The sequence below is a fragment of the Ustilaginoidea virens genome, chromosome 3 (genome assembly GCF_000687475.1).
Source record: "Ustilaginoidea virens chromosome 3, complete sequence".
Taxonomy (NCBI): Eukaryota; Fungi; Ascomycota; class Sordariomycetes; order Hypocreales; family Clavicipitaceae; genus Ustilaginoidea; species Ustilaginoidea virens.
Window position 1 is genome coordinate 3,449,863 of NC_057318.1, and position 27,764 is coordinate 3,477,626.

A 27,764-nucleotide genomic window follows, 5' to 3' on the forward strand; every position below is an offset into this window, starting at 1 on the left:
AAGAAGAAGAAGAAGAAGAAAGTAAAAGAAAGAGCAGAGTTTATACCGCCTTTTGCTTCGACTCGTCGCCGTAGCCGCCAATCCCGATGCTTCCGAAATTATACGTCTTGCCCTCGGACCCCAGGTTGAGGCTGCTCCTGGGCCCCCGGGCCTCGAGGTCCTCCCTCAGCCAGCCCAGGACCAGCTCGCCCAGGCGGCTGTTGCCGGACCTGGCGACGGTGCCGTCGATGGACCCGAGCATCCTGTCCGTCTCGTCCCACTCCTTGACGGTGCCGAGGTGCATGTGCACCAGGTGCGTGGGCCAGCCGGCCAAGTTGTCCAGGATGTGGGTGGCGTAGACGACAGTGCACTCGCGCTGCTGCGTCTCGCGCTTCAGCCAGGCCAGGAACTCGGCGCGGCTGAGCACGTCGAGATCGACGGTGATCTCGTCGAGCAGGAGGACGGTCCAGGGCCGGAGCAGCCCCATGGCGAGCTGGACCCTGCGGCGCTCGCCGTCGGACACGGCGTGCATGCGCCAGGCCGTGTCAATGTCCAGCATGGCGACGAGCTCGTCCCTCCGGCGGGGGAAGGCGTCGCCGCCGACGGAGCGCAGGAGCTCCGTGACGCCAATGTCGTTGCGGACGATGGGGTTGAGCACCCATTCGAGGCCGAGGTACGTGACGCCCTCGACCGACTCCTTGAAGGGGTCGACGCCGCAGATGGCGATGGTGTTGCTGGGCGCGAGGCGCTTGCCGGCGAGGAGGCGGAGCAGCGTCGTTTTGCCGGCGCCGTTGGCCCCGATTAGGAGGGTGCGCGAGCGAGGCGGCAGGTCGAGCACGATGTTGCGCACGCCCGTGGCGTGGTCGGGGAAGCTGTACGAGAGGTTGTTGACCTGGATGCGGGGGGGGGTTGGTGGCATGGCGGGCTTGATGAGGCGACGACGGCGACGACGACGACGATGATGATATGATGTTGGAGGCGGGGGGGGTGGGTGCTTCCTGCTTGGCTTTGATGAGCTGCCGGAATGGCTTCAATCTTGGGTGAAATTCCCTTTTCCCCTGAACTGGATTTTTCTTCTTCTTTCCTTCTACTTCTTTTTTCTCTTTACATCGCCGTCCCTTGTCGTCGCTCCTTCCTTACCGTTGAGGTTGGCGGGGGCGGGGCAGGGCGGGGCAGGGGCTTCGTCGATTCGTCACCGAGGAACAGGGAGACGTTTGCGTTGTCATCAGTGGGGCTTCATCGCCAGGCTGTCATGGTACACGCACAGGTACACACACTCTTCTCTATGCGCCGCAAAATCCCCAAGCCAAGAATAATAATAGACGGCTAGGAGCTGTTAGAGCGATATAGTCGCGTGATTGGTCACATCTTGAAAAGGAACTGTCCTTCTGTTGTGATGTATAGTAGGGTTGCTTGCCTACTTAGGTACCTAGGTAGGTAGGTACCTTACCTAAGGTGAGGTACGTACCTAGGTACTTAGCGCAGGTCTCACGTAGGTCTCTCTTTCCAAGCATATATCTAATAAGCTATATAAAACAGTCTTGATTATTCCTTCGTTATTATTTACATATTAGGCACTAAGGAAGCCTAATAATCCCTTTTATTGCGTTATTTACAATTGGAACGAAAAAGCCGACGACCACCAAGACCCACGTACTGACCGTGACCGACACAGCTGTACAACCTACCAGTATCAAGGAACCTGAACGAAGATCCGAAAAGTGATTGCCGCTCTAAGGAAGGACCTCGAAAGAATAAACAAGAAAATAGAGCCTCTCACGAAACAAAGCCAACAAGTCAAACGAATCAACAATGGTATAGTCTTCTCACAAAAGAAATCCTACGAAATGAACGAATCAATAAAGATACAGAGTCACTCACGACACGACGCCAATAAGAAGAAAGAATGGGAATAAAAAATCCCCCAAGAAAATCGAAAATACGGCAAAGTGTTCAAGGGAGAACTAGAGACCGGAGTACCCAAGCACAGTCAATAGGATCACAAAATATGCCTAGAACTCGCCCCACGTTCCGCAAGATTTACAACCTCTACGAGAAGCAACTGGAAACGTCCCGCGACTACCTCGACGATCACCTTCATAAAGGTTACATTCGACCATCTACTTCTAAAGCAGGTTATCCTATTATACTCGTTCCTAAGTAGAATGGAATGTTACAGTTAGTTATCGATTACCGACGACTCAACGACATCACTCTTAAGGACCGCACACCATTACTTCTTGATCTGGGAACTTCGAGACCGACTTTATGGCAAATAAGGGTTTGCAGCCATCGACCTCAAAGGAGCCTACAACCTAATCTGTATCAAGAAAGGAGACGAATGGAAGGCAGCATTCAGAACGAAATTTGGGCTATTTAAATATCTACTTACGCCGTTTGGACTTAGGAATGCACCAGCAACTTTTCAGCGAATAATTAACAACATTCTATGCGGGTATCTAGACATATTTGTGGTAGTGTACCGGGATGATATCCTACTCTTCTCAGAAACCCTTGAAGAACACACAGAACACGTCCATAAGGTATTATGTGCACTTCAGACGGAACTACATGCACATCCCTCGAGTGGACATGAAGGAAATCGCAAGATAATGGATCGAATACTACGAATCCTCGACTCCCTAAAAGTCCCAAAAAAGGTACAAACAAGTATAGGCGAATGTATCACATGCGCACGAAGCAAAGCCGCACGCCAGACACCATACGGAGAGCTCCAACCATTGCCAGTACTAACGAACCCTTAGGACTCGATCCCATTCGACTACATCACAAAGATACCACCATCAAGAGAGCTAATGACCAAGACGGAACATGACAGCAGATTTGTGATTACAGACAGACTCACGACCGTACAAGGAAGCAAGCAACGCACAAGACTTAGCCTATGTGTTCTTACGAACAATTGTATGCAATCATGGACTACCGAACGAGATTATATCTAACAGAGGAACTACAATTACAGCAAACGTTTGGCAAGCGCCAATGGCACAACTTGGAACAAAACACAAACTCAGCACTGCATGCCACAGATGGAACGACTTGACCAAACACTTGAACAATATCTACGATGGTATATCAACTACGAACAGAATGATTGGGTAAATGGCTACGCATAGCGCAATTAGCAGAATCAAGCAAAGTATCACTAGATTACGCGAACCACGAAAATTACACGGAGAAATGAGAAAAAGAATTGGAATTCGTTAGAGAACGAATGGCCACTTACTACAACAAGAGGAGATGGAAGGGACCAATCTCAATCGTTTGGGAGGGAGACATGGTCTACGCACTACGACGAAACATCAAGACAACGTGACCAAGCGACAAATTAGAATTGAAGAAACTTGGACCAATTCAAAGTTGAAACAATGATTTCAAAAACCAGCTGCGAACTTTCGCTACCGAAAAATGAATTATGCGAATACATCCGATTTTTTCGTACCGGCGTACGTTCCTCGATACATGCATGTGGTGAACAGGGTTAGGATGCCTCTATAAAATTGTTGCCATCAAGTGGTGGATCCTTACCAATTCTGGTAAGGCGCCATGATTGACGTCGACATAGTGCGCCAATTCTGTGCCTTTGTAATAATGATTTATTTAGTCTTTAGCAGGGCATAGCGGAGCTCTGCTGGTTGGTGGCGCTGATATGGTGCGACGAATGACGCTAAACCAAAACGCCACATCGGTAGGGAAAAAGGATTAGTAAGAAGAGTTAGAAGAAGAAGAAGAAGAAGAAGAAGAAGAAGAAGAAGAAGAAGAAGAAGAAACAAAGAAACTCAGCCACAATGGCATGGCACCATTCCCCTTGTTGGACATCGGATAGATATTTGGGTAGTTCCCATGTGTTGATTAAAGTTATTCCGACCCGTCATGGTCTTGTCTTCTCTTCCCTCCAAGCCTTTGGCCTGTATGCTAGTTTCTTCATCTGTCATCATCTGTCATCATCGTCATCATCAATATATCCATATCATCTTGCCTTGACCACTCCCACCACTCGACTCAACAAGGAACTCCCTCAGGACGAACAACGAACAACGTATCTAAAAATAAAAGGAGAACGATTTCCCGGCAGGCATCATTCTACTTTTCAGACGTAGATAACCTCCAGTCGAGAGGAAGGAGGGTATATCGCTTCCCAAGTTGTCGTACTACAATCATCAAAATGCTACAGTCACTTCTGCTTGCGGCTCTAGCTTGTCGGGCCTTTGCCACTCCGTGCCATGCTCCCGAGCACTGGCTTTACAGCAGTGACTTGGACAACAAGACCCTGGACCTCCTGGATCGACCTGACATTGCCGGCGTCCAATTGCTCTACTCCTGGAGATCCCTCGAATCTGCAAAAGACGATTATGCCGAAGGCTTTCAGCTGTTGCAAGGAGACCTTGACAAGGTCCAAGCCAAGGGCAAGAAGGTCTGGATCCAGATTCAGGACAGGACTTTCGACCCCGCAAGAGACGCAGTGCCCAGGTATATGAAAACGCCAGAGTACAGGAACGGCAGTTCGCCGCAGGGTGAAGCCGACGCGCGCGGCGTTTTCGAGCCGCAAGGCCACGTGGCCGCGCACTGGGTTCCGGCCGTGCGCAAGCGCTTCCAGTCACTGCTAGATGCCCTGGGCAAAAAGTTTGATGGCAAGATTCACGGCATCAATCTTCCGGAGACTGCCATCGACGTCACGCCCAGCTCTCCGCAGAACCACGGGTTTACCTTCGAGGCGTACTTCGACGCCGCGCTCGAAAACGCGAAACACGCCTCAAGCGTCTTCCGCAAGACGTTTGCGGTCCAGTACGTCAACTACTGGCCCGGCGCCAATGGCAACGACGACATCGTTGCCGCCAGGAAATACTTTACGAGGTCGTTTGAGTTTTATGCTCGCAACCACATCGGTGTCGGTGGGCCGGATCTTGTTCCTGAGAATGCTCAAGGTCACCCGCCCTACGCGGGTGCAATGAAGAACTCATACCCCTTCATTCATGACTATGGCAAGAGAGTCCCCATTAGCGTCATGTCTGCGCAAGAGCCTGATTTCTGCCTCACCAACGGTCAAAACGGCACCAGGTTCAAGAAGGACGACTTTGTAAAGATTGGCGCATATCTCCACGCCCGAATTATCTTCTGGGCGACAATGGCGCCTTGGTTGAATGGGGCGGATGTTCCCTATACCGGGGATTTTTGCAAACCTTGAGCCCAACCAGCGACCAGACCACTTGGAATATCACCGAAACTTGGAGTTTTCTTCTTCCAAGAACAGAAAGAAAACACCCAACAAGAACAAGATAGAGACGACAGAAAAAGTCCTTGTATATAATTAGCGGCTAAACGGTCTCAAGGACAAGACCAACAGGAGAGGGACATTGTATTACGTCTTAGATACGACTAAATGCAGACGGTCGCATATACAGTCAGCGTAGCCCGCGATTGGGGCAGGGTAGAACAGAATCAATACTTGGAATAGTTACTGATTATAAGCCTCTTTTCCTTCGTAGTGCCTAGCTTAATAAGGCATTTATATCGAACATATATATATATATATATATGTATATATCTATCTATAGGAATCCTTAGTAATCCTAGCCTTATAGTAATTATATCAAGGATTATGCCTATTATAAACAAGTAGCCCTAGGGCGACTGCAACTAGGCGTCAAATAAATATATTATATAGACCAAGGAGGAAAAGAAGAGGACCTCTTAAGGTGTCCTCTACATAGTCTATTTATGTATATAGTAGCCTCATTCGCCGATTTCCTTCGTAGTTAATAAGGACCTTTCTGCGCTCCTCGCTTATATACCCCACTCTATGTGATACCTTCTTTGCATTATAAATCCGGATAACGATTGGGAAGTACGTCGTACGTACGCGGTATATCCAAGTGCTTGAAATCGGCTCACGCTAGGAGCTATCTACCTTCCTACCTACCTCCTGGTAACCATCATCCTTCCCCTTTTCCACCCTTTGCCTGCCTTTTCACGTCCGCAGCACTCCAGTATTCCAAGACTCACAGTCATGTGTTAGTCTTCCTCTCAGCTTCGTCTGCTGACTCCTTTGCGAGCAAACCAGGCGTTTACCCGGCCAGTTCACACAACATGACACGCAGCGGCCACGACTCTGTAGCACTACCACCAGCGTCACGCCATGACAGAAAAGGGTCCGCAACGAGTTACGACGACTGGCCAAGGAAAGCAGAGTGAATGGCCGAGTCAAGAGCATGCAGTACCTTGGCCCCGGCCGAACATTCGAGAAATCTTACCGTAGGACAAAACGACAGCATGTCCTGACAGGCCTCATCGTCGTCGTCGTCGTCGTCACATGAGAACTCGAGCCAAGCCGTGATTAGTTGCATACGTGGTCCCGTCTGTGGTGCGCGCATCTGCCCGTTACACAGGTTCCGAGCAGAGTAATCTGGGGTAAGATGGCTGAAGGTGGGTGAGTAATGAGGGGATAAATCTTGTCCTATTCCGCGGTAATGTAGCTCTTGTAGGTCGTACCTCACAAGGAAAACTTGGCCATCCTTGTGCTCTCCATTCCTTCCATGTGCGTCGCACATTCGGCCTTATCTTGACCGTGGCACCCGTTGCTCGAAAACGAGACGCAGATTTCTCGGACAAAGCGGCCCAGCCTGCCATGACAAATTAGAATAGAGCGGCTCCCCCCCCCCCCCCCCCCCCTTTTTTTTTTTTTTTCATCAAACGTACCGGCGTCATTCTATCCGGCCACGTGGGATCAAGTTTCCATTGCAAGCTCCGCAAGAGGACGTACAAGGTTGCCTTCAGCTGCAGGAGCGCAAACCTCTCCCCAAGACATGCCCTCTGACCGCCGTGAAAGGATATAAACTCTGCGCGAGACCGTCGGCGTCTGTACTCCTTCTGGATGTCTTGGCATGTAGTCCCCCATCTGGAGGGCCGAAAGGCATCGGCATCAGCACCCCAGGCTCCTGGGTCGCGATTGGTGGAGTAGCAGTTGTAGCCGACATAAGTGCCTTGTGGGAGGTGGATTCTTCCTCCAAGAAGAATGGGCTGGGCGACTTGCCGGTTGACCAGTTGACCTATGGGAGGGAAGAGACGGAGGCTTTCATAGACGACGGCTGACAGCAAGGGTATGGAATGGAGAGATTCTTGCGTCACGTCGTCGAGGGGCGAATCTTCGAGTGAGAGCTCTTTGTGTAATTGCTCTTGGATATGCTGTGCAAGAGAGACGGGGTCAGACAAGCAGGGAGAGTGGTTAGGCGCCATGCTTTCGTTTCTCTCTTCTTTTTTTATTTTATTTTTTTTTTTTTTAATTTGGGCGGGAGGATTTGGTTTTGTCAAAGAATGGGGCACTTTACGGGATGTTTGGCCAGCAAGTACAGCGTGGAAATGATGGCCAGCTGCGGATTTTCCTGCCCGGCCACAAACAGGACAGTGACGTTGTCCCGGAACTGCTTCTCCGTAAGGGTGCCGCTCCGTCTCGCTTCCAAGAGGGCGGTGGTAAGGGGTTGGCGAGAGGAATCAAACTTGCTGTCCTGGCTGGCCTGGTCCAAGGCCAGCACCAACTGATCGGTAAAATGGGAGGCGAGCCATCGAGCGCGACGGCGACTGGGAAGCCCTAGACGGTCGAGGAAGGGAAAGTTCAAGAAGACGGGCTTGAAGATTTCCCTTTTGATGCGGTACTGGATCTGGTGGAGGTAGGCGTCGGAGGATTCCAGCGTCTGTTGCCATCTGGTCAGCAAGGGGGTCACATGAGATGTCGTGGAGCTCTTGGGTGTGCTGTCGTGGCTCTCTCGAAAGCGTTTGGGCGTCTCCATACCCCAAAGTCGACGCCGAAATGGACCTGGGCAAAGTTGGCAATGGTGTATCTCTGTATGCAAGACTGGACACCAACGCCGCCGTGGCCGGCCGCGGCCTGGGCCTCGACGAGGACACGGCACAGCTTGCGGGCATTGACGAGCAGGACGCCGAGGTCGGGGGCGGCCTGCAAGCCCGGCTTGATGACGTGTCTGTAGGTGTGCCAAGGCTGACCGCGGCTGGAGATGATGTTGTCGCCCAGCAGGGAGGCGAGGACGCTGTGGGGGATCTTGTTCTGGTTGCCGCTCTTCTGATATACGGACTCGTGCCTGAAGACGTCGGCCAGAAGCGACGGCTGGTGAAGGAGGATGTTCCACCGCGAGGCAAAGAAGAGCTTGACGGCGCCGTGCTTGCGCAGAGGCCCGTCTATGTACCTGGCGAAGATGTCCTGCTGGTCGACGTCCTTGACGAGAGGGAGAAGGGCCACCCAGAAGGGGATGGTAGGGATGCCGCGAGTGTCTGGCAAGGGGAAGAAGAGACGGACGACGGCGTATGCGGCGGCGGCGGCCAAAGGGGCTAGGAGCAGGACAGTCACGGTCATTGCAACTTCTTGCCTATCGGGCAAAATACGAAAAAGACAAATCAACATTGGGAGAAGGAGAAGAAGAAGAGGAAGAAGAAGAAGGTTCTCCGACCAGAAAAACACCTAAGAAAATAAACCAGATGAGGCCAATTCAAATTAACTCTCGCGAGGTATTTCATAACCCCGACAGTAACCTTGCACAGTATCTTGTACAGTATGGAGTACAAGCCACAGCCAACAAGCCAGCAGGGCAATGGCCAACTTGGCAAAGTGCACAGTTTCAAGTCGCACCATGCTCATACGAGAGCACGCGACGCGACAGGATGATGTGCCTGTCACCTGGACCCGTGTAACTTTTAGCTACATCACGAGCGGCAAAAAAAGAAAGGATGGAAAAAAAATAAAAAAACAAGAAACAAAAGGGCGACCGCAGCGTCTCGCACGTTTTCATTCCCCACAACTCGACTCCATAATGTAGAACGATCAAGGATGATGACATGACAGCTGGAATCGATACATCTAGGTACGTGACAGGGATGTAACAATAAGCGGGCGAGTGCGATGCACAAAAGTCCATCGAGTTATACAAAAGTCACACAAGGAAGAACGCCAAGTTATACTTGGGTTCTGTCCTGGTAGAGGACGACAAACGCAGACGACAATATTTCATGATGTTGCTTATGATCTACCCCCCTTGCTACCTGCTACCTTCTTGTTTTGGTATAAAAAAGAGAGAGAAAAAAAAGAGAATTTCAGCTCGCGATGGCTCGTGAGTAAAAAAAAAAAAAAAAAGGGCAAAAAAGGCAAAAAAAAAGAAGGAAAAAAAAAACAACTTGCTCAAATACCGCGGCACTAGCCAGAAGCCCCCGGATCCAACATTTAGACCCAACACGAACGGGATCCATCAGCATCACGGCCCAGTTCTCAGCAGCAGGGGCAGAGGAGCTGCAAGGCTTGCTTCGTCCAAAAGCATCGAAAGCTTACGCTGCCAGCTCCCTTTGGAAAATAACTCCGCAAAAGAAATCCCGGATAAGGACAGGGAAGAAGAAGAAGAAGAAGAAGAAGAAGAAGAAAAAAGCCTGCTACAGGGGAAAACAAAGGCAGGAAAATCAAAGTTATCAACCCATCACCCTGACTTCCAACCTTGACGGCGAGTATCCGAGCCGGCTCTTCTTCTCCAACGTTACATCCATGGTCCCGACTCCCGACTCCCGACTCCTGCTTCTTACCACTCGCACTCACGTCAAAAGTTGATTTGACATTGCGTCCAGACTGCCGAGCACCGAGTGAAACAGAATGCACCCTTCCTCCCCCGCCCCGGGCGTGCATTTGGAACCCAGTCCAGCAAAAGCCTCCGTGCACAAACGCTTCGTGGCAGGCTTTGTCCGACGCCCCTGCGGTGATCTCATCGACTGCTTCGGCCCGTCCCAAGCCCAGGTCAACTCGGCGTGGTCTCAGATCCGGCAGCACGCCTTGCAGAGCCCGAGTAGCACCACCACCGCCGCCGCCGCCGCCGCCGCCGCCGCCGCCAGAGCGGCGTCTCTGACAACCGCCCACTTTGAGCTTGAGCTTGAGCTTGGGCTTGGGCTTGGGCTTGGGCTTGGGCTGGGCCCTGGGCTGAACGCCACGACGGCGCCCCAAGCACAGCCCAGCAAGCCCAAGCAATCCTACTCGTTGTATCAGGCGTACCGGCCCACGTCTCAGCAGTTTGTCGGCATCATCCTACAATCAGGACCCAGCCGCGAGCACGACGTCTTCTTCTCCCATCTGCTTCTGTCAAGCCTGCATGTCGACACCGCGGTGGACCACGACGTGCTCCGCGGCCTCGACAACAACGTCCACGTCCTCACAGATTCCATCGTCGACCTGTTTGACCGGCGTCTCCGATATGTTGCCAAGAACGACAAGTGGTCGTCGGGCGGCAAGGACGTGTTCCGCCAAAACGTCTACTCCTTCACCTCGCGAGGCGCAATGGTGGAATTCTGTCTGCCCGCCTTCCCCTGCAAGTCGTCCAGCCTGAGCAAAGTCTTGTCCGCGGCCCCGGACCGAGGCGAGTGCCTGGCCCTGACCAACATGCACGACTTTCTGCACGACGTGGAAGCCATCTATTCTCCGGGGGCGAAGCTCTGGATCATTAGCGACGGACACGTCTTTAGCGACTGCAGTGAGTTTGTCCTTTGCCTCGTTTCCGTTCATATATGTATATATGTATATATATATATATATATATTTATACACACACACATTAAATCTCTGTGCAATGGGCCCAAAAAAGAGAACAAAAGAAGAAGAAAAAAAAGCCCCAAGAGAAAGAAAAACCTTACTGAAGCGAAAATCTGCTAGTCGGTGTGGACGACGATGTGGTTGACGAGTACGCATCGCAGCTCAAGGCCATGAACGACCGCATCGTGGCGCTCAGAGACGGCAAGCACAGGATCGGCTTCAAGTCCCTGCCCGACTTGTTCAGCTGCGGTGCCCCCGACGGCAGCCTGGACGACACTTCCAAGATCGCCAAGGACCTGCCCGAGCTGGACCACCACATCTCCACCAAGATGAACCCCGAAGCCGAACTTTGCCGGCAAGTCTTGACGCTGGGATTCCAGCTCGACCAGGCAGAGTTGCGAAGCATCCTCTCGTCCCAGGACGCCGCCATGATTGCCCTCTACCGCGGATTCTCAAAGTTCATGCTGGAGGATCTCACCACGAACCAGTACACGCGCCATCTGAACCGTAGCCAGCTGAGGAAAAAATCGGCCAAGGTGGCCTTTGAGATGATTCAGGTATGAGCATGCCAGCATTGTCTTTTTTTTTTTTTTTTTTTTATCTCCTTCTCCCCACGACAGGTACAGCGTTGACGTGAACTGGATTTGGATGCCCAGCGCAACCAAGCTTACTCGAATCTTGTGCAAATGCTCTTCCCGCACCACGTGCGTCTGTCTATCCACGCGTAAGTCGAAACCGCTATGCGAGATTTCCCCCCCCGTTCTTTTTTCCCTATGCACCCTCTCATTACCCCACCTACCTACCTATATATGTGCATATGTGAAAATCATCAGTATGCACATGTTATACACGGTGCTTTGAGTTTTCCACTGAAACCCTCCCTAGCCATGACAATTCTGGCCCCAAATTCGGAATCCAGATGCTGGGAAAAGGAATCATACCCACCGATACGCTCCCCCCTGACGGCAAGGACGTCAACTGCTGCGACCAGCTGCATGTCCCTACGCCCTGGCACAACTGCGTCGTGGAGATGAGCGGACACGCCAATCTGTACATAACAAAGTCCGGCATCGCGCGACGGGCATTATCGTCGGTGGACTTGTCGGGCGGGATTGTGGAGTCTCCGGATCAGGGCCAGTATGTTTATATGGAGCGATCATGTAACTCTTTGTAAATTTGTTGGAGCCGGAACCGTCTTGCCAGGGCTGAGGTTTTTTTTTTTTTTTTGGTTCCTTTTCTTTCCCTTTATCCCCGCATTTAGATTCTTTTGAACTTTTCCAGTTTTTTTTCCTTCTTCCAAGCTTCTATTTTTTTTTTTTAAATTTTCTATTTTCATACTTTTTTCTGTTCGTCCTGCAAACATCAGCAACGAAATCTAGTGTGGCTTGAATAAACAATATCCTGACGTCTCTACGCCGTCGCATTCTTTGAGACATTTCTGCTGTCAACTCTTGTGAAACCAGGTTGTGCCTGTCCGCTGGGACTCGACGCCAAGGGCACTTCGGCATCCCGCATCCCCTGATCAACATCTGTCCAGACATACAACGCCAACGCCACAAGCATGAGCAGCAGATTAGGAATCATGGGGAACCGGAGGTTATGCGTCCTATTCTGGATAACGCCCTGCACGAGGGGATTAATCCACCCCGTGGCAAGGTCCAGCGTAATTTCCAGGCCAAAAAACGCGGCCTCGGACCCCTTTGGAATGAGCGATGCGTAAAGCACTCGGTTCAGCGACCTCAGCGCACTGCTTGTGCTCATGAAGAGGAAATCGGCGACCCAGAATTCAGCCTGATGCTTGTACCCGATGCTCACGTTCTTGCTTATTCCAATGCAGCCCCAGAAGACGCACAGGATGTTGACAGCGAGGAATAGATACGCCCAGCTCTTGATGTGTAACTTGGCGTAGCGGAAACTAAAAAGCCAGCCGAGAGAGCCCATGCATGCGAAAATGACCATCATGAAGGTGTAGACGGTGTAGACGTCGCTCCCTCGCTGGATGCCTGTCGTTTCGAGAAAAAGCGCGCCAAGGAGCTGGAGAAAGTTGCTGTAGCCAGTGTTCCAAAGGACCCAGCCTATGCACAGCTTGAAGGCGTTGGGATACTTGCGTATGGAGCCAATGAGTTTGAGCCCTGGGCACCGCGTAACGGTCAGTAGTCTGGCGTAGATTGGAAACGGCGAGTGGTAGGGACGTTGCGCGTACAAGTGCGCAATGGGAGCAGAAATATGCTCTTTCCTTTGGGCCTTTCGGCACCGGGAACATTTGGTAGCAGAATATGACCGATTATCGCGCAGACGACTGCCAGGAAAAGTTAGCACAGTAGTGGGAGCAGGGGTCTGGGAATCCTTTTTTGGGTGAAATGTTCTTACTGGTAAGGCATCCGCCTACGGTAATGGCGAGCAGGAAGCTGTTTAAAAATAACGGTTAAAAAAAAAAAAAGCCGCCATGTGTATTTTGCCGATTGCCTCACTTGAAATATCCTTCCGTGACATAGCTTCCTCGAGTATAGGTAATGATGACTCCGATAAGAAGCGCCAGTATCGCACCGAGATTACCAGATACCAAACCAAGAACACTGACAAGACTACCTTGGATCCAGGTCTGGTTGTCTGAGGTGGCCGTCTGTTCTTGGTCCTGAAGTCGGGCTCGCTTACTGAACCAACCGACCGACCTCATGAAAATCGGGATGTACGACGCTTCGATAACGGTGTACACACCAGACACAGTTGAAATGACGACATAAAGGGTAGACAGGGCGTTCAGATGGCTATAGTCGTTGCCTGTCAGCCCAGCAAATGGCAGGGCCAGGGCGCCAAAGAGATAGATGGAGCACATCATCATAGTTTTGCGGTAGTTGGAGAAGTCGGCCAGACCCGATGCCAGGATAGATACAACGCCCTCGGTGGCTCGGCTGATGGAACGGAGGTACAGCCTTTGCATGCGTTTGTCAGACATCCGTGGCAAGACTGGGAGGGAAATGGCAAGACTCACAGGTAGCTGAGATAGTCGACATCTCTGCCTCCCAGCTTGACCGCACATGAGATGGCACCTCTTCGGGCACATGGCTTATTGGTGCCGGGAATGTGTCCTACAGCATTGGCCGCCGATTGAATGCTGGCCGTGACATAGCTATTCACCATGCCATTGGTCGGGCCGGTCTGGTCATGGCACTGTTGTTTAGTGGTATCCTGCCTGGTGTTGTGCACGAGGGTTAAGGACGTCTCTCACGGAAAAGCACAGAATGAGCCAAGCCCAGAGGGCCTTTTTGCTGCTCAGCGGCGACGTCGTTTCGTCGTGGGATGCCTCGGCGGAATCCAGGTCGTCCTCGGTTGGATGGTGTTGGCTGACAGCTGCAGCTGCAGCCTTGTGAATTATTGCAGCATCGTCCTGACTCATGTCTGCGGGTGTGCCTGCGGGTGTGTCTGTCCGTGTGTCTGTCTGCCGTCTGTCTCTAAAGCTTTGTTCGATTATCGCAGCCGGGATGAGCGCTTGTCAGCAAAGAGAATTATCACGGGGACAGGGGACGCAAGAGCAAGAGCAAGAGCAGGAGCAAGTGCGAAAGTCCATGTTATGCTATGTGAGTCAATTTCTCTAGAGTCAAGTCTACTCGGCATAAAAGAGTTGAAAGTCTGGTAGCAAGTGAAATTGACCTCCAGTCGCACGCAACAAGGCGAGCTAATTCCTGCAGAAACTAAAAACCGCGATCATGTGGAGTCGCCTGGGTACTACGGAGAACTTGGGTACCTTGGTACCTACTTAGTCTTGGTGCAGCTGCCAGGATCATGTGGGGCAATGCAATAAGTCAGGCACAAGTGACATAAAGTTGGCAAGAACAGTTGAAACAAAAAAAGGTCCTTCCAGGTACCGGCCACTGGCCATGATGGCACTAATGCAAAGACAAGGGCAGGGGGCAGGGGGCAGGGGGCAGAGGGCAAGGGGCTGGGGGAAGGATTCTAAACTTGCTCATTCTCCCGCAGCCCTGCAGATGCGCCGCGCCGCAGGGGACTTTTTACGGAACCATTGTCTCCTAACCGCCGCGGCTGGTGGATCGTGGCGAATCCGTTTGGCGGTGATGCGATGCAATAGAAAATGAATTCCAGCAAAAAAAAAAAAAAAAAAAAAAAAAAAAAAAAAGGTTTTTAAAAAATAGAAACAAGGGGGGCGGGGGGATGGGGATGAGAGAGAGAGAGAGAGAGAGAGAGAGAAACACCCGTTGCAAACCCGTGCCATTCATTGTCCACTGCTCGCTCGTGACATGTCTGTCGACGGCACCTGCAATCGAACAGCCACAACTCCCAACGTCAAACATCATCGCCGAAAATCATCTCGCCATCCTTGACTTCTTTCCGTTGGTTCATGTCGACAGTCCTCTTTGTACGCCGTGGACATGCAACGCTCGCCATGCGCACAGCCCCATCCCTCACCCGTAGCAAGTAGTCATCATCAACATGATGATGATGATGATCCGGAGGCGATCCGTGTTCGAGATAGAGTCCAACAGCACACCGCCACTTCAATGTCTTCAGCCGACTCGGGCGTCCTTGACGCAACGGCGCCGAAGCTGCCTGCATCACCGCCACCCGTCTACTGCGCCTTTCCGCCCGCCCGTCGCCGCTTCATTCTGGCGGTAATCACCTTGGCTGGGATGCTTGGCCCCCTCTCTGGAGCTATATATCTCCCCGTGCTGCCGCTGCTGGAAAGAGAATTCAATGTCGGCAGCACGAGCATCAATGCCACGGTTTCCGTATTCATGGTCACCTTTGCCATTGCCGTGAGTTTGCCATGCCATGCCATGCCATGCCATGCCATGCCCCGCCGCGTCTGCGTTCGCGCTGCATCCGCGTTGCATCCGCGTTGCATTCGCGTTGCGCTATAGAATAAACAGCTCTGCTGACATGACATGACGGAACGTGACGGACGTGAAATTAGCCATTGTTCTGGTCCAGTTTTGCTGATTATGGCGGACGAAGACCGCTCTACATTGTTTCCTTGGCCATCTTCATAGCCTCAAATCTCCTTCTGGCGGTCTTGCCCAAAAACTACGGCGCCTTGTTGATTCTGCGCATCGTCCATGCCTTTGGCTCCGCGGCCGTCGTTTCCATGGGCGCAGGCACAGTAGCAGATGTGAGTCATCCCCCCCCCCCTGTAGCTGAGCTCTGATCTGAGCTACCGAGCCTGGCTGATGGAACGATAGATGACGGAGCCAAAGAAGCGTGCAAGTGCAATGTCGGTATTTCTACTCGGACCGCAATGTGGTCCTGTCCTTGGTCCGGTGCTGGGATCGGCCCTGGCTGGCCAGCTCAATTGGAGATGGATCCCAGGCTTCCTAGGTTCGTCACCCTCCGCAACGCACCTGAAACCGAACCGCGACTGCGACTGGAAGTCAGGAAAGAAAAGGAGAGTGCAGGAGTGGTTGACCATTGAGCTGTAGCGGTGTTTTGCTTCGTCTTATGGCTCATCATCGTGCTGATGCTGCCCGAAACACTGCGATATCGCGTGGGCAACGGAGAGATGTACAAGCATCAAAGCTGGGTACTGCTTCCCCCAAGGCTGTCCTCCGCCATGGTGCCGGAATCCGAGCGTGGCCCCAAGCCCCCCAAGCCGACCTTGCTGGGATACTGGAAGCTCTTCTCGTACCCCCCAATTGGCATCGTGACGGTCAACACCGCCATTCTCTACTCAACATACTTCGCCATGGCGGTAGCACTGCCGCATGCCCTGGAGAATGTGTACCACTGGTCTACGACAGAGGTTGGTCTCGGATACATCGCCGTTGGCATTGCCCTCATGATCGGTTCGCTCGTCGGGGGTAGGCTGAGCGACTGGCGTCGCAAGAACAAGGCAGCAGCGTCTTCGGATGGAACGGTCGAGCCTGAAAGCAGGTTGTACGACCAGATTTGGGGAGTGATGTTGTGTGTGGCTGGCACAGTCATGTTTGGGTGGTTTGTGCAAAACTCGCTGCATGTTTCGTCTGTCATAATAGCGACCTTTCTGAGTAAGTGCTCTGAACCGACAGAGGTCCTCCCTTGCCCCCCTCCTCCTTTCCTTTCCTTTCCTTTCCTCTCCCTTCTCTTGCTTCCTTCATTCGTTGGCGGAAATGGGCTGATGCGTGTTTTGCAGCCGGTTTCGGCATGAGTTGGGTGTTCGTTGCAACTACTGCGTTTCTTGGCGAATGTGCACCGCTACAGGCTGCTGGCGCCTTTGCTCTCGGCAACATGCTTCGCAACCCCGGGGCGGCCATTGCTTCTGTCGTGTATCCTCCCTTGGTAGCGAGGATGGGACTGGCGTGGTTCTTTACCGGCTTTGCCCTGCTGGATCTTGTTGTTGTGGGAGGTGCAGTTATAGGTACGTCTAGTCTGCTACCTGCACTTGAAGCCGAGTATCTCGTGCTGACGATATCATGGGTAGTCTTGCGAGTCAAGGGCGAGCACTGGCGGAGGAAAAAGGCAGGCAGTGCTGCAAAATAAACAAAAGGGGTTTGGTTTGCGCGGGGGAGGTGGCAAGGAAGCACTGGGGTGGCTCTCACAACAACAAAAGGAAAAAAAAAAAAAAAAAAAAAAAAAAAAAAAAAAAAAAAGCACAGTATCAAAAGACGCCGAAACAAAGCAGCAAGCACGGTCGGATCTTCGATTGTACGGCGGTTGAAGGATACGCAGCACCCGCGTTTCGGAAAAGCGAGAACCAGCAGCAACTGCGGTGTCCCAGGCCTCGATGGATGATTTTGAAAAAGCTCGTCGTCTACCAAGTCGAGCTCTCATGCTGACCCGTCCTTAAAGTTTCTGCTCTATTTCTTGCTTTACTTCAAACCCCCACGGGTTCTGGAGAATGCCTCTCGCACCGACCACGGCATCGCATTCTTGATCCAAGCGGGAGAAAACAGCCACCGAACCATTTCCCTTCCTCCTTGAAAGGTTTTCAACAATCAGATCCTCCGCAAATCTGCCGCGAAAACCAGCCCCTTCGAGCCTGATTTTGCCATTCAAACGAGCCGTTGCGTCCCCGTCGCCGCCATCGCCGTCCCCTCCAAGATGACACGTCTGCAGTGCAGGAAGCCCAAGGCCAACGGCTTCGCAACGACTAGTGTTTCTGCTCATGGCTCCCCGAAACTGCAAGGCGGCATCGACTTCGCTCAGGGCCCCGAGATGACCTGCCGCGCACTTGAGCTCGTGAGTGCTGCTGAGTTGAGCAGTGACTGATTTGCCTGCTTGGTGGTAACTCTATCCACGGACCCCGGCGGCACTGCACACCAGAAGCCCCAGGTCCAGGTCCAGGTTCCCGCCCTGCCCGTTTGACGAGCCTACGTGCATAGCATGTCAGCCGGTCCCGTGCAGGATTCCAATTTCCCACGTGCCCCCCCCCGCCGCCCCGGTCCGAGGAAGGGAAGCACTTGAGCCCAAGCAAGTAAACAAGTCGTCCTCGTTTTTTTTTATATAAAGTCCGCGCTTAGAAAGTGACCTTTATTTTTAGTACACTAAGTAGCCCCGCTTTACCTTACAATACATTTTTTGCTGCCAATAGATATCAAGTCCTTAGACTATGACAAAGTGATATAGGGCGTCAGAGTCGCTTCTGAGGCTATGGCGTGGGGAAATTGTGTGAAAAGGATGTGTGTGCAGTAGGAAGAAAAATGCGGTATATAGCTGCTTACAGAGACTATATGCGAAGATACAAGCGCGCGGACTTTATATTCAAAAAAAAAAAAAAAAAAAAAAAAAAAAAACGAGGACGACTTCTTTACGTGTTCACTTGAGCCTGGCCTGGCGGGTTCGGTGTTCATGGCAGAATGGGCTGGACTCGTGCAAAATCCAGGCGGAAATTCCAATTACAACCCAATCAGCTAATATAATCTGGTGCAGAAAATGGAGTGAGACTGTTTCGTATTTTCTCTCTATGTACGAGGTATCTCTAAACCTTCCACCTTCTAACGAACCCAACTATGGGCAAAGCCCGAAAATCACACCTGCTTACGCGCTGGCAACATAATGGAAGTCCTCTCCAAGAGGCAATATGGAAGGATGATAGCGACGCCTTCTACCCGCGGACCACTTCCTTAAAACTTGTGCAGCAGGCAGTTGACGAAGCCATCGTCGCAGCAGTTGATTGAGATGACGCGGCCGGAGCAGTCATCGCTGTCGTGGGTGAGTTCGCAAAAGCCCGTCTTTGCCTGGCATGCCGCAGGCGTTTTGATGTCGCGGAAGTTGGGGAGTCGGCAGGGGTATGCGTCGGCGCAGGTGCCCGCGCTGGCCAGGCCGGCGAGGCCGGCTGCCACAAGCAGCATCATGGTTTGGTGAAGCATGTTGACGTTTGGTGGAGCGTGGTGATGATGATGATGATGATGATGCAGTCGAAAACGATGGTTTCTCGTATGTGGAACTGACGGAAGACCGGCTTGTGGTGTTTTTGGCCTTGGGACTTTCGTGATGGGGAGTCGACCGGGTCCGTCCTCTTTTTATAACCTGCAACGCCCACGGAACTTACGGCCCCTTAGTAATCGCTGCATGACTCTTGCTCGTCTCTCACCATGCGATGATGCCTTCGTAAGCCCCAATCTCTGGGATGACCGTGAGTGGACCACAGGCCCTTACAGTGGCGAGGCTTGCGTCCATTCGGCCAAATTTAAACTTTGGACGTTTAAACTTTGGACGGGCCTGTTTCAACACGTCAGCCCTGCCAGCTCGAGCCGGAAATGCGGATATGTATGTATATACTACTATGCTCGGGGGCCTGTCTCTGTTTGGGTCCCAACATGCCGGTTGCCACGCGATTGACAAGGCCGGCAAGAAAGATGGCGGTGGCGCGGCTACATGGGCCGAAGCGGACCAGTAATACGGTAGTCCGTAGTAATGCGCTTTGATGGTGCTCGAGGCTTTGGGACCGTCATTTCTTACTGTCCCACGTTTTCTTCTCTTGTCTCCTCCCCCCCCCTTTCCCACCCCGCCCCCCCTTCAGGCCAGCAAATATAGTATAGTGTCGCGCCTGTTCGTCGCATTATTGGATCCCCGCATCGTCGGCTCGCCACAGGGGTTGCAGGGGCTGAGCCCACCAAGCCATATTCATATTCGTGGGCCGTGGCCGCCTGGCCCTCGTCGTGGCTACCAATGCTGCAACAAAACTGCATCGGGGAGAATAGTATGAGCCAGCCAGTTTCTCTGAGCGATGGAAACAAAGCGTCTTGAGGGCACCAGACAGCACCATGAGTCCATGACCCACGCACCCACCCTTTCGTTCGTTCCGTCGTCCTTCTTTGTAGCCTGGTGGCTGGCTGGCAGCTCGACTCAGTGAGCGGGGAGCCGTTCCATTTAGCGCGAGTTTAGTGCATCTCGAAGAAATTTTGATTATGTTAGCGTTGGAAGTCCCTTTGGCCAGAGGCAAAACAGGCTACGACTTACGACGATCAACAAGAGCAACCTTTTGCATCCAGTGCTGCGCCCCCCTTGGGCCCGCCCTCTGCTGGATCGAGATTGCGAAATGAGCAGACAACTTGCCTGGGGGAAAGTCTGTGGCGCTCGCCGCTGGGCCGGTATTATTTTACACTTTTACACATTTACAAGTGCGGAAGAGGCCAGGCAACGACGACTTTATTTCTGAGCATCTCGCTCGGCTCTAGGGAACCCGTCAGGACGTGGCCCTGATTGGGGGACGGGACCTGCCAGGGCAGGAGCGACTGCGTTCTGGTCGGTACATACCAGACATGTACCCACCCAATCGTTGTGGCCTTGGCAGCCAGGCGCCAAGGCCCAAATCCGTGACTTGACATAGTCTACGACTTCGGACAAGGAGCCGCCTGTCAAGCCGGGAATCGAGCCGTATGCCCGAGTTGACGGCAGCTATTCTGGACAGTGTATGGAGGACATGGCCGCTGTTCGCAGGGTCGCGTTTGCCAGAAGGAGAACAGCTGGACTACGCTGCTGATGCGTGTTTCTGCCATTCGGGCGCTGCACGGAGTAGGTTAGTGCCGACTGGCCGCTGCAGCGAGGTAAGTAAGCCACACCCCCAACCCCCCGGCCGCTCGGGCTTCGCGATGCCGACATGGCATGTATAAAGTCGACACGGCTGGTTAGTGCTTGTGGCCTTTCCCCTTCCGCACCAGTCAAATCAATAACTTCTGCTTCTTGATAGAACAACGTACGTATATCGATACGCCTCGCCTGCTTGCTGTTGAGCTGGACAAATGCTGCAAACGCGCATCGATACGCCGCTTACAAGTATGCTTGACGGCTCCCACACCCATCGTGCCTCACCAACAGGCCGCTCCGTTTCCAGTCCATCCTCTCCAAGAACCGGGTCTTGCCGCAACCAAAATCAAAACCGCAACCACAAACAAGCACACCAGCCAAAATGAAGACCTTTGCTACTCTCCTGGCTGTCCTCGGAGCCTTCACCGCCCTCGCAGCAGGACTCGAGATAAACCCGCGGTCTTGTACCACCAAAGCTGATGCTCTCAAGCAGGCTCAAAATGCAGGGTGCAAGAACGCTTCCGCCAAGTGCAATTCATACGGCTGCCAATGCGTCTGGGGGTGCTTTTCCCCGATAGGTGGCGGCCGCCTTACGTTGTGGACAAATCGATGTGGTACGAAGACGGTTCAGTATGGCTCAGACCTGCAGGCCATGGTAAGATTCTTCCCACGCCCTTTTTTCTCCCCTTCGGTGCGCTGCTAATCTAGGCATGCAGTGCTAGGTTCGTGGTTCGTCGCGCCCGTAGCAAATGCGGTATTCGCTGCATTAGTGGGCAGATTTCGCTCAGCTTCAACAGTCTAGATCTTGTCGTTGTGTGTATTCAGACCGCCGCAAACTCCCGAGCTGAAAGAAACTCCGGTATCCTGGGTTTCCGAGGAGACGTTGTGACGGGTCGGATGGCGAATATATCATCATGTCCATAAATGAACAGTGACAATGTGAGATGCAAGTTCACAGGTTCACGTAGAAATGAGTCATAGCAGCAAATTTCGATACATTATTTATATATATAAATATCTCACCGAGGCGAGGGCTACACAGTCCCTCGCCGCCGTGTAGGATTCAAAGATGGGAGGGATAATGGAATACTTTTGCTTCTGGTGACTTGCGCGAGGGGGCCGTTTCACTGTGCTGCGCCCGTGGTCATTGACCCTCGTCATCTGACATTTTAAACAGGATTCATGCTGGAAGCTATCTGTCGACATTCCCTGCCGCTTTGACTTGCGTGTTAGGGGAAAAAAAGAAAGAAAAAAAAATAAGACAAAATAAACGACACCTGCAGGATTCGAACCTACGCACACGAATGTAATGCCTTACTCACTTTTCAGAGTAGCAGGGCACCGCCTTAACCACTCGGCCAAAGTGTCTTCCTTACCAGAATGACAGGAATTTATAGCTAGATATAATATACTTAATTTCTTCCACATCTCCGGAATTAAATACACATCAACTTACCTGACCAGTTAATCGTATATACTGAAACATCTCCAATGAGAGAGTCTGGGTAAGTCTTCAAAATTTGCACAACCTGCAAAACAAGCATGACTTGCATGCCATTGCATCAAGCACAGCTCAAGGAACGGTACGAGGGTGTCAAAGTCCTCGACTCCCAAGGACACAAGAGGCATTAACGAGAACTCTTCCTTGGACCAGACTCTACCTGGACTGGAGCATTCATCCGTCCGACTCTGGAGGCTGCACCAGCGCGCGTTGCCACATTGCTGTCGACCTGCAGACTAGCCACTCCGAAGCCTGTACTTGCGCAGGCGTCATGCTGACGTGTCCGACCATCTTACCGGGAGGAGGGGGAGGGTGATCTGATTTGCTTTCCCACGTCCCGACCTATCCCTGCTTCCTACTTTTGAACTATGATAGTTTCGACACTGTAAAAAAGCACGAGTTCCTCTCAAGTGCGAGCGCAACTTGTCTTTCAGATCCCCGAGACGCGGCATTGTATCCCCATTTCCAGGATGCCAGACATGACCCAGATTGCTTGCCGCATTGGATGGCTGGTAATAGGCATCACCATCCTCCGAGCCCTAAACTTGCTCTACATCCACCTTCGTCCTTCAAGGTTCCACCGCTTCGCCCATGTTTCGCCCAAGGGTGACCAGCCTTGGGCCCTGGTGACGGGCGCCTCTGACGGTATTGGCAAGGCGTTCGCGCAGGAACTCGCAGCCCGCGGTCTCAACCTTGTCCTGCACGGACGGAATCACGCCAAGCTGACCCTCGTCATGTCTCAGCTGCAGAGAGCGTACCCAAAGAGATCCTTTCGCCTGCTGGTTGCCGACGCCGGCATGGTGTCCTGCCTGAGCTGCACTCGCCCCGCCGGCGACAACGGCGACAAGGCTCGCTCCGGGGACAAAGGCCCCTCAGACGCTGCAGCATCAGCCGTCGCAACCGTCGAGTTCTCCTCGATAAGGGAGGCCGTGGCCGACTTGCACCTCACCATCCTGGTGAACAACGTCGGCGGCGCCCCGAGCCCGGCTTTCCTCCCCGTGAGCCAGTCATCTCAGTCCGGCACCACGGGCAACATCAGCCTCAACGCCTTGTTTCCATTTCACCTGACGCGGGAGCTGCTGCCCCTGCTGGCCCAGAACGCCCCGGCTCTCGTGCTGAACGTGGGCTCGCTGGCCGATGCTGGACTCCCCTTTCTGGCGACCTACGGCGCCAGCAAGCAGTTCCTCATGACCTGGACGCGGGCGCTGGGACTAGAGCTGGCGTTCGAGGGCAAGGCCGAGCCGGTCGAGATGCTGGGCCTACGCGTCGGTAGGGTGACGGGGGCTTCTGGCCACAAGGAAAAGCCGTCCTGGCTGGTGCCGGACACTCGCACAATGGCCCGCGCGGCGCTGGATCGGGCTGGCTACGGCTCCGGCATCGTCGTTGGGCACTGGGCCCATGCGCTGCAGGATGTTGGCTTTCACTTGCTGCCGAAATGGGTGGGGGACAAGATTATTATTTCCTTGATGAGGCGGGAGCTGGCGACCGCGCAGACGAAACAATCGACCTCGAAGCAAGATTAAAGATGGTGCAGAGTTGGGGGGAGGGGGGGGGGGACCCTGTCGATTCGACCGTGGAGGCTGCTGATGACTCAAGACTGTGGATGGCACGGGTTTATTCAGGTGGACAGACACCCGTTGGGTCCTACTCGGTCTGTCTGCCAGTTCCTTGATTTTGATTGATCAGTCATTTCAGTTGTATGGTGATTTGAGGCTGGAATTTCATGGGCCGAACAAGCATCGTCGGATGGTCAGATTATTCCCCAACCAGAAGCGTTTATGAGAGTTGCTGCTACACCGAAGCAACCCGAAGACAAGCTCTAGCATCGCCTGTCCATGGTTGTCATAGCAGCCCGTTTCAGCCGTTATACTTTGCTGTGTGGTGTAATCAGGACATGGCTTTTTCCTATTCATATTTTTTTCTAATAATTACAGTTTGTGAGCAGAAGCCGATGCATCACTTGGGCCACAAACATGACTGGACCCTTGATATCGGGATGAATTGCGCAGATGAGGGAATAGCACGCGTAAGTGCAGCTTGGCAGTGAGTGTCAAGACCACATATATAGCTTAGCAACTTGACGGCATAAATGGCGAGGGATGATTAAACTGTACCTTGGGCCAAAAGGGAAAAGAAAAGAAAAGAAGAGAGAATAAAGCAGGAACCAGAATCACGTAAGCAAGCAGGCAAGCTCGCTCTTGTCCAAGGCGCCGGCAACATTATCTATCCTTGACCGCTCATGGATCCTGCCATGCCGCCTTTATGAAATCAAACTACTTCTTCCCAGCTTGAACCCCAACGTTGCCATAAACGTCCGGACAACGGAGAAAGGGGCCGCGGCTGCAGCCCTTGTGTCGGCGGAAAGACGGAGTTTCTCTCGCCTTGCTCACATGTTTCCCTCTGCGCCGTGCATAGTAGCCTCCGTCTATCCTGCTCTCCGTCAACGGCAAGTGAACTTGACGCTTAACATGGCAGCAAAGCTTTCTCGTGCCATATTGGACGACATGATAGCATCCAGGGTTTGCGTGACGCTGGAACGAATGTAGTTGAAATGAACCATCTCGGGGAGGGAATGCACAGAATACAGGTCTGATGTTTCTTTCCGTTCCGATGTTAAGCACATGACCAAGCTTGTCGGCGAGTTTGCCAAGAAAATCCGGGTCCCCTGTTGAAGAGTCATCGTGGACGGCTCTCGGATGCAGATAAACGAGCGATCCCTTTTGCTGAACGTGAACAATATTTCACTAGGAACAAGGACTATCAAAGAGAATAAATCCAATTTGCCCAGCCGTCTGGTTCTGCATGAGAAATCCATGCAAACGTCGAGCCTCAGACGCGGGAGTCACGCACGGCATGGCCAGGAGAGAAGGCTTTCCCTTTGTCTGCAGAGGCCCAAGATGGGTAGCAAGATGGAAGAAAGGCATCACAAGTGGTATGCTGATTGCGGACAGTGCCATTTCCCGAACGCAAGACCCAGAAGGCGTGCCCGGGATTTCCTCAAGGGACCCTGGATAACCAAGGGATAGCAGCCGAATCGGGCCCGACGCGCCGTCACCTGCAACCGGGAATCAAGAGCAATGAACAAAAGAGGGAAAAGAAGGCAAGCAAGCATACCGCGTACGAGGTAGGCGGTAAAGCACGAAGACGCAAGGAGGATCCAACATGCCAAAACCGGTAGCCACCCCCTCGGACAGCATCACGCGAATCCCTTTGCCCAGATACTTCGTTACAAGGGACAAGGAAAGGAAAACGCAGAGGGGGAAGAGAGTCGGGTTGATTTCAGTGACCATGCATCATTGGCCGCAGAACCGGGCAAACGGGAAATCTCCTCCACTCCTTCATCGTTCTGCTTCCATCAAGGACGGGCAGGGGGGTATCCGATCGACCAATAAGCGCAGGCAGTGCCCCGGGAGCGCAACACATCGTTGGCATCATGGCGATTTCATCATGATGAATACGGTTCTTACTCACAAGTATCTTTCCCCGGACCATTAGCTCCCAGCCCTCCCTGTCATGGCCCAAGGGGCTGTTGATGCTCCACCGACACAGTCCATCAAAGATGCATCACGCAGCGATGACTTCATGACGCACCTCTAGCGCTGCATAAAAGCCGACGCGGAAGAAAACTGAGAGAAATCATTCAGCCAGGACCTCTCTGGATTCCCAATGGTGAATCATTGCTTCCGACTGAAAAAGTTCCGATAATGGCTCGCAAAGTATGCATCACCGCCGTGGACGGCAACACGGGCTTCGCCATCGCGGAGCTCATCCTTGACCACCGCGACTTTTCCAGAAAGATCGACTCGGTGATCGGGCTGGCCATGGATCCCAACGCCCAACGTGCGCAGGAGCTCAAGGAGATGGGAGCCGTCATTGTGCACCACAAGCCCGGCCGGGTCAAGGACATGGCCATCACTCTCCGGGACTCGGGCGCAGACACCATCTGCATTGTGCCACCGGCGCACCACCAAAAGTACGACATTTGCGTTGAGCTGGTCGAGGCGACCAAGAAGGCTGGCGTGTCCAACGTGTGCCTCGTCAGCTCCGCCGGCTGCGACTACGCCGACGTCAAGAAGCAGCACCGGCTTCGGGAATTCATCGATCTCGAGACCCTCGTCCTGCAGACAAAGGGCGATCCGAGCACGCCAACCGGGGGCTCGCCTTGTGTAATCCGGTGCGCAGACAGAAGCACTACATCTTCCTAATCTTCCCTCCACGGACAAGGAAACTAAAACGGGAGACAGTGCAGGCTTCTATGCTGAAAACCTCCTCACTTACGCTCCGCAGGCCAAGGAGGAAGGAACGCTGCCGTTGCCGATCGGGGAAGATCACAAATTCGCTCCCGTGGCTCTAGGGGTAAGATGACTGGTCCCCCCTCTGCCCCCCGGTTTGACATCGCTTTTTTTATGCCGCAGTCATTAATGAGCAACAGGATGTTGCGCAAGTGGCGGCGCACGTTCTCACCGGCAAAGGAAAGCACGGATTCGACGATAGGCACAGAGGCCAGATGATGATCGTGACTGGTAAGAAGACGAGATCAAGCGAGCCCATGACGGCGAGCAGCAGACTGACGGGAAACTGCGATCCAGGTCCAAAGCTTTGCGCCGGAGCCGAGTTGGCCACTGCGGCGAGCACCGCTCTCGGGACCGAGATTAAGTTTGAGAATATTTCCCAGTAGGTCTCGCTGTATATGAAGAAGAGAAAATGACCACGGACGAGAGTTAGAGAGAGATATAGAAGCTGAATTGCTCGTAGGGCCGAGGCGAAGCGTGTCCTCAAGGCACAGTCTGACAGCGACCAGTCGGAACTGCAGTACCTCTTGGAATATTACAGCCTCGTCCGCGAAGGCAAGACCAACTACGTGTCAACCACGGCCTTTCAGTTTGTGACGGGCGAGCATCCCACGGAGCCTGATGAGTTTTTCAAAATGTACCAGACCGAGTTGAGACCTCACAAGAAGGCCAAGCGAAACCACAAGTAGGGGTCGGGGCTGCGTAGGCCGGCAGGGGGTGATGTGGTTATGAAAAAGATTCCATCCAACTACTTACCTATAGGTAGCTAGGTAGGTAGGTAGGAGGTAGGTAGAGGAAGTCGAGGACGGACCGTACGTTGCCTTTGCCGACCATGGGATGCAACTTTGCAACTTAATACTATTTTCTGTATCTCCAAGCTTATCGCAAAGGTCCCCGAAGCCCCAGTTCGATGAGTGTAGGGGCATCCTTGATTATGACAGTGGCTGGCTCCTTAGCACGCGTGTGGGTTCGCTGCAAAATGCAATGAAGCCTGCATTCCTTGTAAGCAAAGTGGCAAAAGGAAGTTCTAGCCCAGACGTGGGATATCTGAAAGCCAACTTGCCTCAACTAACCCAGGTGCCTGCTACCGAGGTAACCAGTACATGTTTGACCAAAAGCCATACAGACCAAGTGGTAACCGAATCTCGGACAAATCCCAATAAGACCGGCATGTCATCTGAGCGCTTTTCTCCTAGGCCTTGACTCGCAGTGCCAGGTGAAGAGAAAGCGGGGGGTCCTGCCGCAACGCTGTTGGAGAGGTTGCCTTCTGGATGTGGCTCCGTCTTGGTTTTGTCCCGCCGATCAAGTAAAAACCGCCGCTGTCCTCAGTGATACTTCCACCGTGTGCTTGGAGCTGCTCTTTTGCGGCATCGTACCATGTTATACACGCCATCACCTTGTAGGTTGGGCACAGATGGTGACCGAGAGGCAGCTGAGCTGGCGT

At 52.8% G+C, this 27,764-nt stretch overlaps 9 protein-coding genes across 9 annotated transcripts; 6 read left to right on the plus strand and 3 right to left on the minus strand.

Moving 5' to 3' along the window:
- Positions 1-40: 40 nt before the first annotated feature.
- Positions 41-898, minus strand: UV8b_03834 (uncharacterized protein; the record flags this gene model as incomplete). The annotated part of the gene is made up of 1 exon (XM_043141332.1): positions 41-898. The coding sequence occupies one exon, from the start codon at positions 896-898 to the stop codon at positions 41-43; it is 858 nt and encodes a 285-aa protein (XP_042997266.1).
- Positions 899-4,165: 3,267 nt separating this feature from the next.
- Positions 4,166-5,185, plus strand: UV8b_03835 (uncharacterized protein; the record flags this gene model as incomplete). Its single annotated transcript, XM_043141333.1, has 1 exon — positions 4,166-5,185. The coding sequence occupies one exon, from the start codon at positions 4,166-4,168 to the stop codon at positions 5,183-5,185; it is 1,020 nt and encodes a 339-aa protein (XP_042997267.1).
- A 1,305-nt stretch (positions 5,186-6,490) lies between these two features.
- UV8b_03836 (uncharacterized protein) lies at positions 6,491-8,365 on the minus strand (the record flags this gene model as incomplete). The annotated part of the gene is made up of 4 exons (XM_043141334.1): positions 6,491-6,620; positions 6,761-7,182; positions 7,326-7,688; positions 7,787-8,365. The coding sequence occupies 4 exons, from the start codon at positions 8,363-8,365 to the stop codon at positions 6,491-6,493; spliced, it is 1,494 nt and encodes a 497-aa protein (XP_042997268.1).
- A 1,278-nt stretch (positions 8,366-9,643) lies between these two features.
- UV8b_03837 (uncharacterized protein) lies at positions 9,644-11,744 on the plus strand (the record flags this gene model as incomplete). Its single annotated transcript, XM_043141335.1, has 4 exons — positions 9,644-10,511; positions 10,691-11,127; positions 11,227-11,294; positions 11,456-11,744. The coding sequence occupies 4 exons, from the start codon at positions 9,644-9,646 to the stop codon at positions 11,742-11,744; spliced, it is 1,662 nt and encodes a 553-aa protein (XP_042997269.1).
- Positions 11,745-11,980: 236 nt separating this feature from the next.
- UV8b_03838 (uncharacterized protein) lies at positions 11,981-13,967 on the minus strand (the record flags this gene model as incomplete). The annotated part of the gene is made up of 6 exons (XM_043141336.1): positions 11,981-12,702; positions 12,774-12,869; positions 12,941-12,978; positions 13,042-13,503; positions 13,563-13,729; positions 13,800-13,967. The coding sequence occupies 6 exons, from the start codon at positions 13,965-13,967 to the stop codon at positions 11,981-11,983; spliced, it is 1,653 nt and encodes a 550-aa protein (XP_042997270.1).
- A 991-nt stretch (positions 13,968-14,958) lies between these two features.
- UV8b_03839 (uncharacterized protein) lies at positions 14,959-17,038 on the plus strand (the record flags this gene model as incomplete). Its single annotated transcript, XM_043141337.1, has 6 exons — positions 14,959-15,342; positions 15,501-15,695; positions 15,766-15,901; positions 16,003-16,566; positions 16,692-16,916; positions 16,980-17,038. 6 exons carry the CDS (start codon positions 14,959-14,961, stop codon positions 17,036-17,038), a joined length of 1,563 nt encoding a protein of 520 aa, XP_042997271.1.
- Positions 17,039-20,909: 3,871 nt separating this feature from the next.
- Positions 20,910-21,249, plus strand: UV8b_03840 (uncharacterized protein; the record flags this gene model as incomplete). Its single annotated transcript, XM_043141338.1, has 2 exons — positions 20,910-21,182; positions 21,244-21,249. 2 exons carry the CDS (start codon positions 20,910-20,912, stop codon positions 21,247-21,249), a joined length of 279 nt encoding a protein of 92 aa, XP_042997272.1.
- A 1,249-nt stretch (positions 21,250-22,498) lies between these two features.
- On the plus strand, positions 22,499-23,551 carry UV8b_03841 (uncharacterized protein; the record flags this gene model as incomplete). Its single annotated transcript, XM_043141339.1, has 1 exon — positions 22,499-23,551. The coding sequence occupies one exon, from the start codon at positions 22,499-22,501 to the stop codon at positions 23,549-23,551; it is 1,053 nt and encodes a 350-aa protein (XP_042997273.1).
- Positions 23,552-25,732: 2,181 nt separating this feature from the next.
- Positions 25,733-27,009, plus strand: UV8b_03842 (uncharacterized protein; the record flags this gene model as incomplete). Its single annotated transcript, XM_043141340.1, has 4 exons — positions 25,733-26,202; positions 26,273-26,384; positions 26,461-26,702; positions 26,784-27,009. 4 exons carry the CDS (start codon positions 25,733-25,735, stop codon positions 27,007-27,009), a joined length of 1,050 nt encoding a protein of 349 aa, XP_042997274.1.
- Positions 27,010-27,764: the final 755 nt, after the last annotated feature.